Source organism: Zeus faber (assembly GCF_960531495.2).
Source record: "Zeus faber genome assembly, chromosome: 14".
Classification (NCBI taxonomy): domain Eukaryota; kingdom Metazoa; phylum Chordata; class Actinopteri; order Zeiformes; family Zeidae; genus Zeus; species Zeus faber.
In genome coordinates this window covers 7,602,690-7,613,859 of record NC_137200.1, presented here as the reverse complement: position 1 = coordinate 7,613,859, position 11,170 = coordinate 7,602,690, and the positions used below count along the sequence as shown (strand labels likewise).

Sequence of the window (11,170 nt, the reverse complement as noted above, 5' to 3'; positions counted from 1 at the left end):
TAAATAGTTCTCCAAAAAGGGGGGTTGGTGGTGGCTCTCCATAACAAAAACTGTGCTCTTGTCATCCGACAGGTCGTCCACAGGACAGAGTTACTGCAGCAGTTCTTGATGATTTAAGAATGAATAAAGAGTTGCATTTCAGGTTGAGAACTTGAACTCCTCTTGCAGACTAACTCTGTCCTGACTGCAATGGCATGCAAATGCTCTGTGTTGTATGCCCAGCACGCTGACAGCACAGGTTAAAAAGAAAAAAAAAAATCAATAAAATAAGGAACACATCATTTTAAGTTTCTCCAACAAGGACAGTTCTTTATTTTAAGGAAAGGATGGCAAGACTAGTTACACAGATTTTTCGAGAGGTTTTTTATTTTACTAAGTAAAAAGCTACACCATTTACATTTTTTTTAAGTACCCACGGCACGTCTATCTATAAACTGCAAATTAAATATGGAAAGGGAGAGAGGTTTGACATGTTTGATGCGCCCTCAACAGCTAGTCTATTTTGAGCCGACACGCCCACAAAAGCCAGAGGCACAGAGACCCGGCGACGAGACGAGAGCTGCTCGGCTTCACGCTGCAGCCCCATCGCCGGCGGTGTGACCCTAGCATTAGTGTGTCGTGCTGTTCAGGCAAATTGTTGCTCTCCACACACTACTGTAGCAAAACTGTTAAATTGATCGTGATATGTCTAGGCTGAAAGGTTTTTTTTTTTATTTCCCGTCCATCACCCTTTTCACTTCCTTTTTCTCTTCCCTTACATCTTCGACATGCCGCACCCTCTTTAGTTGCTGTCTCTTGCAATGATCTCCCTAAAGTTCTGACGGTGAAGCTGCAAGAACTCATTATTTTTAATAGAATTTTGTATTATCATTTAAAAGCTACCTTGCCGAGTGAATGACAGTATAATAAGCTGTGAAATTTGGCACGAACAGTCATTTGTCCAAGAAGCTCAATACCACTGCAGCAAAATAGTCATGTGGGTCTTGCCATTTTTCGAGGAGCTGAGAAAAGTGATCAGTGAAGATGACCTAAAATAAAATAGAAAATAAATATACGAATACAAATAAATACTTAATATGGAATGAAATACAGAGAGAAATGTCTAAACATTGCACATAAAGATCTCTCTCTCTCTCTCTCTCTCTCTCTCTCTCCCTCTTTCCCTCTCTCCCTCCATCCCTCTCTTTCCATGTCACTTTGATGTAAACAAACATGCACGCCCTCCCAGATAGCTGCAGTGGTCCCGGTCCGGGCTCCACGTCATGGCATTTTGTGTCAGGCTGAGCTCGAAATAGAAAGAAAGGCCGAGAGCCGGACAGACTGAGGCACTGTGAGTCAGTGCAACACACTCAGCACCGGCTCTCTGGGTGGGAGTGCATATCGTCTGCGTGTGCGTGCGTGTGTGTGTGCGTGCGCGCGCTTGCGTGTGCCGTATGGTTTGTGATGTCTGCTTTGTCATCATGAACGGAAGGGTAAATAAGTAAGAACAGCGAGTCAGAAAACAGACTCGAGTCGACTTAATTCTTTAATTACCGCAATTTGTTATTATTTTCCCATATTTGATATTTCTCCAGTATTTATTCAGCTGGCACCAATGGCCGTGTGGACATCATCCATAAAATACAGTATTTCTGACTCAGCAACAGTGTCATTTCTGGAAATAAGAGGCTGCTGTGATTCAAACTGTCTGGTTTAATTAGTGTTATTAAATTGGTAATCTGAAATATTATTTAGATAAGAAAAAATGCCATGTTTGGTACTTTGTTTTACCTGATACTTCATAACAAACAGTATTTGCGTAATGCATGTGCTCCTCTCTATGTTATTCTTCTGGTTGGTGGAAGGGTTCACCGTATTTCCCGACAAATCTATAGAACATTGTGCTACTTGAGGAATTAAGTTGTTTTTCATATGACATGAATAAAAAAATGAATACATTTCATGTTCATATTTCATTTTCCTTATATAAGAATTATTAGGGGTCCAGTCTGTTGTTATTGTTCCGGAAAGAATTCTCTGAATTTTGAAATCTAAATCTATCTGGAACACAAACTTCGGCAGAACCTACAACAGAGTTTATGTCTTGTTTAAATGTCACAAACACCTGGTGGTTGAAGTTTCATCCAAATCAATCCACATACGAAGCAGAAATTTGTGAAAAACCAACTACATTTCACCGATATCACAGATGGGGTCCAGTGTGTGCCAATGTTTGATTGTGACGTGGCACCGCCTGTTGTGGCTTGACTCACATGTCATTGTTCGTAAACAAAATGCTGTACATTGGACTTTGTCCAGTGTACGGCTGGTCACTCTGTATTTGTTCGACGTTACCAACTATCGATTTACGAGTGTATGTTTACAACTTCATACCTGGTAGATGACAGCAGATCTGATGGATTGATATTTTATCTCTTTGGTCCCCATTACTTTACCAGATCAATAAAAAATACAATAAAAAGTAGTCCACAAAAATGTGTACAATCTACTGGAATGTGGGATTGAGTGATGCGTTCAAGATCCAGCAAGGCGTCGGAAAAATAGAAGCTGTGAAATGGTAATTACTCACAGTGAACTGCAGGGACACGTCGCCTCCAATTGTCCTATACGGCCAATATTACAATTCCTGCATGAACTGTTCACTGAGGCGAAAGTGCCCGCTACATTAAAGGTCTATCTGGCATCTATTTCCGCATGTCATGTGGGTATGGATAGCTTCACACCAGGCATTCACCCACTGGCATCTCGCTTTATGGCAGGCATGCGACGCCTGCGCCCAGCCCAGGTGTCCCTAATCCCTTCTTGGATCTTATTGGTAATTTTGCGGGCTTGGTCAGGGCCTCTGTACACCACAGGTACATCATTTCTCTGAAAAGGCCTTGCTATTGGTGCTCTCCTCTGCGAAATGGGTAGGTGATCTGCAGGAACTGTCATTCCATCCATCCTGCATACATTACATTTCATTTCATTTAGCAGACGCTTTTATCCAAAGCGACTTACAATTGTTCAAACACCGACGGACGCAGCCATCAGGAGCTAAGTGTCTTGCTCAAGGACACTACAGCATGCTAGCAGGAGGAGCCTGGGATCGAACCAGCAACCTTTGGATCACTAGACCACCAGCTCTACCGCCTGAGCTACCACCCCCAGTTTGTGGGTGATGGAGTAGTCATGCGTCCTAATGCTCCTTTCACCCTGAAGGTCATTACAACTCAGTTTCGCAGTCAGTTCATTGAGTTGGGGGCCTTCTGTCCACCGCCTTTTGAGTCAGAGGAACAGGAGAGTCTTAACATTCCGTGCCGGTTTGGGCGCTGCAGTGTCATATGGGCCGCACTAAAGGATTTCGGTGTTTTTTGTGTACTTCAGCACCCAAGCAAATGGTAGGCCCCTGTCCAAGCAGCAGTTGGCTCATTGGCTGGTGGAAGCCATAGACTTGGCCTACAGGAGCCTGTTATTCAGGGCCTGCGTGCACACTCCTCTTCTCACCTCCAGAAACTACCTTCAAAGATGTTCCGTAGCCCACCAATTCTGGCCTCAAGGCGTCTCTCACTTAGACAGACCAGTACTTCAGAGCCGCCATCAAAGCTTACTGACAAATTAATCTTTGACAGAAGAGAACTGTAACAAAGGCTACAAGTCTTCTCGGAGGTAAATTCTGCTTTGTTTAAGGGATAAAGTAGCTGTATTTCATGACTCATTGTTAACTCTGTCATTTCTTTATAGGATTACTGTTGGCGGCACATGTCTCAAAGTATAATTTATTTTTACCAGCTATTTGTCACTTTACAAGTGTTCCCTGGCTCAATGTTGTAAAGATGTGTTACATGTGCAACATCTGGTTCTGGACCTCTGAGTGGTTTTATTGTGACTATTGCACTTGTCTTTCTTGGACCAAAAAATGTTTTGGCGTTATGTAGCAATCAATTTATTCAGTTCTAATGTGGTCAAAGCTTCAGGGCCTACATATCATGTTGGGGGGGGACTAAACATGGTAAATTGTGAGTCTTGGATTTATAAGCATGTCATTTGTTCATGCTTGAGAAACAAAATAAGTAAAATAACTTATTTTGAGAAGTGAAATAACTTAACGAGGCAAAAAGTGAAAAACGTTTATTTGGACAGGTGTGGACTACAAAAGCCATGCAAAGATAAAATGATCTTGTAGAACAAGATGTGTGATCTTCTTTTACTTGGTTTGTTGGTCAGGTAAAGTTGGAGTTGGACCATAAACATGGTTTATAATTATACAACCACTGGCACTGACCTTCGGTTTTTCAGATAAAACATTGTAGGACTCCTAACTCCTGTGTACAGTTAATTTGTTATTTTGACACTTTATTATACTATAATTCTATTGCTTTGTTTTTGCTTTTCTTGCACTGCTGTGACACTGCAATTATTTGTCGGATTTTTTACCAAGCTGGGCGAAGGGAAAGTAACTTGACTGTTTGGGGAAAACCATGAGCGCTTCTCCATTCTTGGTGTCATCCATCACCAGCTGCAGGAAGTTCTTGGCCACCTCAGACACCCTGGAATGAAGAAAATGTTGTTTTTGATGGTATTGAAAACACATTTATTCGATTGGCTGGTAATATGAATTGGTTATTCTTATTCAAAAAACAAAAAAGAGGATTTGCCGTTCTAAATCAGATCTCTAAACCAGGATTTACACAGAATCCGACAAACCATGAGAACAAACCGGAAGTCCATTAATTTACATTGTCAAACTCGTGCAACAAGTTTCTGTCCAACACTAAGTTGCGAGAGTTTTTTGTTATCTTTTTAATAAATTGGAACTGGGCTTAAAACAAAGTAGGGGGGGGGGATCACATATGTAAAATAATGACATGGTTAATATTGTTAACCATATTTACTATCAATTAATTGCTTTACATATAAAGACATTGACAAATTTGTTGGTACCCTTACAGCTCATTCAAACAATGCTTCATTCCTCCTGAAAAGTGATTTTTCTCATGTATACCTGCATGGCTTCGGTATGTCAGAGTAAAGCAAAGAAACTGTGAAAAGAGATAAATTATTGCTATAGAGATCAATTCAATTCTAAAATGGCCTGGACAGATTTGTTGGTACCCCTTAGAAAAGATTATAAATAATTGGAATATAGGGATTTTTCAAACTAACTGTTTTCAATAATAGGTATCACATGTCTTCAATCTTATAATCAGTCATTCAGCCTATTTAAATTGAGAAAAGTAGTCACTCTGCTGTTTGCTATCACCATGTGCAACACACTGAACATGGACCAAAGCAAGCAAAGGAGAGCTGTCTGAGGAGATCAGAAAGAACACACAAGCATGTTTAAGGTAAAGGCTATAAGACCATCTCCAAGCAGCTTGTTGTTCCTGTGACGACAGTCACAAATATTATTAAGAAGTTTAAGGTCCATGGGACTGTAGCCAAACTCCCTGGACGCGGACACAAGAGGAGAATTGATTGAACAGAAGGATAGTGAAAATGGTAGAAAAAGAGCCAAGGACAACTTCCAAAGATGTACAAGCTGTACTCCAAGGTCAAAGTACATCAGTGTCTGATCACACCATCACTTTTTGAGTGACAGTGGGCTCCATGGAAGAAGACCCAGGAGGACTCCACTTTTGAAAGGAAAACATAAAAAGCCAGACTGGAATTTGCTAAAATTCATATTGACAAGCCACAATGCTTCTGGGAAAATGTCCTTTGGACAGATGAGTCAAAACTGGAGCTTTTTGGCAAGTCACATCAGCTCTATGTTCACAGACGAAAAAATTAAGCTTTCAAATAAAAGAACACCATACCTACTGTGAAACATGGAACATGGAAACATCTGTTATGTTTTGGGGCTATTGTGCTGCGTCTGCCATGGGGTGCCTTGAATCTGCTCAGGGCACAATGAAATCTCGAAACTTTCGAGGCATTCTGGAAACGTACTGCCCAGTGTCAGAAAGCTCTGTCTCAGTCGAAGGTCATGGGTCCTCCAACAGAATAATGACCCAAAACACACAGCTAAAAGCACCCAAGAATGGATAAGAACAAAACATTGGACTATTCTGAAGTGGCCTTCTATGGGCCCTGATCTGAATCCAATCGAACATCTATGGAAAGAGCTGAAACATGCAGTCTGGAGAAGGCACCCTTCAAACAAAAAGTGGGCCAAACAACCTGTTGACAGCAGCAGGAATCTCATGGAGAGCTATAGAAATCACTTGATTGCAGTGATTGCCTCTAAAGGTTGTGCAACAAAATATTAGGGTCCAATCATTTTTGTCCATGCCATTTTCATTTGTTTTATTATGTTAAATATTCTGTTGAATCAAATCAAAAACAAAATCTTTATTCTATCAAATATGGAATAAACAATGATGGATGGTGATTACTGATTGTGAGTTTCAAGTTATTTCAGAAAATTGTGGGTCCTTTATTTCGTTGAAGGGTACCAACAAATTTGTCCAGGCCATTTTAGAATATAATTGATCTATTTTCAGTTCCTTTGCTTTACTCTATGACATACCAAAGGCATGCAGATATACATGAGAAAATTGCTTTTAATTTCATCACTTTTCAGGAGGAATGAAGCAATGTTTCAATGAGCTGTAAGGGTACCAACAAATTTGTCCACGTCTGTAAGTGAATTGTGTGGGGTTTTCTTTATTTAGCATACACTACATAAAGGAAGCTTTATATGCTTTTGTGGAAAATGGTTCATGTCTAGCTGATCAAACTACTCACTGTTCTAGAAGACATTTTGTGATGTGAAACAAACAGTTAATCGGACAACCATTAGGGGGGAGGACGCGACTGTCTGATGCATTTAAAGATTCGGTGTGAAGCGCGAGTGAAATCTAACTTTATTTGGGTTTTTCTTTTTTTTGTTCTGTTCAATTCCAATTTCCGAATGTGTTTGAGAACCATTTCAGACATACCAGCAAAAATTAGAAGTGAAAATAAATCAAACACCCACTCTAACATTCCATGACGTTCCATCATTTCCTTGCTGGCCTGGATCAGGTGGGAGAAGTGTCCCATTCTCTCCGCATGGTCAAAGGCACCGAGAATGTCGGTGCTGACGAACGACGGGCAGATGGTGTTGAAGCGTATGCCGTAGCCCGACACCTTGGAGGCTTCCTGGAAACACGAACATTCACAACATGGAAAAAATAACACTTGCCATATCAATATGGACTGATGGTTGCTGGTTCAATAAGATTAATTTAAAAACTATGCTATTATGATATTGACACAATGAGTGTCATATATATATATATATAGATGTATATCTATATATATATCTATATATATATATATATCTATATATATACATATATATATATATATATATATATATATATATATACACACACACACATACATACATACATCATTTTTTTTTTTTTTCCCCCCACTAAAACTATATTTCACATTTGCAATGTGAACTACAGTACACTCTAAGTAGATATTTTGGTGACTAGAGGAAACCAGATCTATTCGCAATGTGTACATGAAAAGCACTTCCCGAGCCAGAATGACAATAAGCAAATACTGTAGATTTAGCAAATGGAATATTTGTGTCCTAGAAACAATAAGCAACTGGAACTCACTGTTTTTACACATGAACATAACTGCAGTCAGTCTCTATCTTTTTTTTTTCTTCTTAACCTTTGTTTCATTGTAGATAGAGATATATACACATACATATATACACACAAACACAGTACCACAGTTATTTTGCCGACATTTTCAATCAAATCTTTCATATTCTCTTACAACAACAGAATTTCTGCTCAGGGGTAATAAATGAAATCTTATATATATATATATATATCATTAGCTGGGTGGATATATTGTAGGCATCGCAGGATGAGTATTTGAGTGTACAGTATGAGTACAAGATGAGTATTTTGAAGGTAGATTGTCAGCTGTTGGTGCTGATTTCTTTCACACAGGAACCTTACGTTGAAGTATGCAGCTTAACTTAGGTCTATATTCATTGCAGATTTTTGCACAATGATGGGAAGAAACAAAGACAGCATGCCTACCGCCATGGCTCGTGTGAAGCCCACCACCCCATGCTTGGTGGCTGTGTAGACTGGAAGGGACAGCAGGGGGCCCAGGCCTGGAACACAGAGAATGAAGGTCATACCAAGATCATAGGTCATATCACCCCAAAACGCTCTGACCAGTTTCCCTTATCCAACACTGTTTTTCAACCACTATGGGTTTGAGAGCTCACCAGTGTGCTGTGAAATTTTTTTTGAATTTGACTTAAAAAAAAATAAAGAATGGAAATTTGCTTTCGTGTTGCAAGATCAAATTAGCAAGGCTGCCTTAGATCATCTAAAAAAAATAGTTACAGCCAGAACGGCAGCTCTGTGTTCATGAGAATATGCTCAGGTTTCACTGAGAACTATAAGCAGTGATGAAAAGTTTGTATACTATTTTTTTGTGATTTGGTTCCTGCCAAGTCGATTTTCCAATTCTTCGAACGAATCATTGTTCGCAGCGAGTCTTGCATCACTAATTACAATTTGTCCATAATAATAAGCACAGTTATACGTGTTTCTGAGGTTTTTAGTGGTTGACAGGATAGTGGTATAAGCAGTGGGATTATTTCAATGTAAAAAGTTTGCCATGGAAGAAACAAGATTTGGACACACTGTTATAAACCATGATTTAGGTGACACATGGATTTTAACGACATAATACATAGTCTGCATTGACTCCCAGCTCGTAGTCCAAAAATAATGACCTGACTTAAAGCTCCTTAAGCAGTTTTTACTGTTGCTGTTTGGACCTGGGACTGGTATACCTGCGATGGACGCCACATTGACCACCACGCCCCCGCGCCCTCCGGTCTGCTGGTTCATGTGCTCCAGAGCCAGGTAGGTTCCTCTGATCACACCCACCTGCAGCACAGGGTGAAGAAAGGAATTATCCTCCACTGATCCCACACATCACACTCCAATAACCTATAATAAGATCATTATGCACAAAGTCTATTCCTGTGAGTGCTGTGATAATCACTGTAATACACCCTCGTGAGAATTTACTTTTTTATTGTTGGGGTTTTTTCGGCCTCTGCCATTGGAAAAAGAAAAGCATCTGGTCAACATCTGAGCTCCTTGTCATTTTGCATTTGTCGGCCTTGTACTTCCTAGTGTGAGTCACAGTGGCTGTGGGAATGCAGCAAACACCGACTCATGTAGTGGAAAGCGATGTTAATACCATTGTACGTAGATCAAAGAAACGTCACCATGGCAACGAGAAACAGATGGTCATTCTGCAGAGTTAAATCATTTGTCTCACCAGGTTTACGGAGACTGTCTTCTCCCACTCAGTCTCCTCGATGATGCCAGCGTTATTGCAAAAGATGTCAATGTGTCCAAAAGTCTCTGTGGTCTTCTGAATGGCAGCTGTGTGTGGAAAGCAAACGAGGAAAACTAGATTAGAATGGAAGAGATATTACTGGTATTTTATTCTATCCGATAAACATCACAAGAGCAGAGTGCTGTGGAGTGGCTGGATCACCTTTGACCTGCTCCTCTGACTGGACGTCACAGCGCAGGAACAGAGCTCTGTCCGCTCCAAACTGAGTGTCCAGAGCTACTTTCAGGCTGCGTCCTGCAGCCTCATTCACATCCAGGAGGGAAACCTGTAAAGTGAGCTCATGTCAGAGGAATGTGCACTTCTCAAATGCAATGTTCTCCTCAAAAGCAACAGAAGAAATATACCCAGACAGAACTTCTTCTTGTGGACTCCTTACACAAATACATCAATGAATGCGAAGGTACTGCTTTTACACAGCTGAGTTAATGTAATTAATAAGTAATAATCCTGAAGCAGAACCTTACCTTTGCACCGTTTTGCAGGAGGATCTCAGAGAAAGCTCTGCCCAGACCCTGAGCTGCTCCCGTCACCAGAGCTGTCCGACCTTCCAGAGCCATCTCACCACTAAGACCAGACATAGAGAGAGGGAAGACCAGAGAGAAGGAAAAACGGAATATCCTGCAGGCTGGTAAATAGTGTTGCGTGGAAACCTCCTTTCCTCTGAAACGCCCCCTTTTGGATCCACAGACACCTCCCATGAATCCACTTTACAGTTTGTCACAGTTGTTTACACAACATCTCTGAATCTCTGGCTCGTTTCCCCGGAACTGTAAACACAAAACCACAAACATAAAATACTTTACTCTGCAAATCTCTCGCAAAAGCAAACACTGCATTCCAAACTGTTTAATCTCTTTCCAAAATATTTGCATCAAAATGACATACACACGCCATCACATTAATAGATCTTTCTACCAACCAACAACACACCGCTCAGCACAAAGCACTACTATGAATATCTTATCAGTAGATTTATGCTTTTTACATTTCCAGTTACACCGTAGCTGCTTGTAAAAGATTGTTACAGTAATCTATTGTAGAGGTGTGTTCTGGCCCGGGGCCAAGGAATAAAAGAGAGGAGGCAGGCGGAGGCGAAATATTGCCGGTTGGTGTGCATTTATCTACAGGATTGAAACAAAATGCAGCTCATGGGCCAAAAGAACCACTTAAAGGCTCGCCGGCAAAATAATGAAATTGCTTGCTAGATCAGCGCTTAGGTGGGTTCCTACCGTGACGTGTCCAGCGCCTTGGGTAGAGCGCTTGTCTTGCCCGGTCCGCACCATGTCCTGCGAGTGCGCTGTCCCTCACTGCGGGTACAACAAACTCTAAATCACTTCCTGGTCCTGGATCTGCAGCAGCTGAGCCTTTGGCCCACCACATAACCCCCCCCCCCCCCCCCCGGAGTGGGAGAAGAAGTTGGCTGCGACCATCTAGGCACCCGGCCTGTGGATCACCTGGAAGCTGAAAGGTTGTAGGGCCAGGTACCACTGGGTGATCCGTGCATTGGTGTCTTTCATACGATGGAGCCATTGTAGTGGGGCGTGGTCCGGACAAAAACAGGTGAAGGCCTTACCCAGGAGGTAATAGTGGAGAGTGGTGATGGCCCACTTTATTGCCAGACATTCCTTCTCTACGGTGCTGTACCTCGTCTCCCACTCTGCGAGCTTGCGGCTGAGATACAACACCGACCGTTCTACACCCTCGACCTCCTGGGATAGAACGGCCCCTGTCCGACGGGTCCGTCTGTAGACAGAAAGGAAGAGCAAAGTTAGGGGTATGCTGTACA

At 41.5% G+C, this 11,170-nt stretch overlaps 1 protein-coding gene across 1 annotated transcript; it reads right to left on the bottom strand.

Moving 5' to 3' along the window:
* Positions 1–4,095: 4,095 nt before the first annotated feature.
* Positions 4,096–9,966, bottom strand: LOC307239648 (15-hydroxyprostaglandin dehydrogenase [NAD(+)]). The gene is made up of 7 exons (XM_080013151.1): positions 9,849–9,966; positions 9,526–9,649; positions 9,304–9,410; positions 8,807–8,903; positions 8,037–8,113; positions 6,962–7,125; positions 4,096–4,529 (listed from the first exon to the last, which is right to left on the bottom strand). The coding sequence occupies exons 1-7, from the start codon at positions 9,960–9,962 to the stop codon at positions 4,397–4,399; spliced, it is 816 nt and encodes a 271-aa protein (XP_079869277.1). The 5' UTR covers positions 9,963–9,966; the 3' UTR covers positions 4,096–4,396.
* Between the last annotated feature and the right edge of the window lie 1,204 nt (positions 9,967–11,170).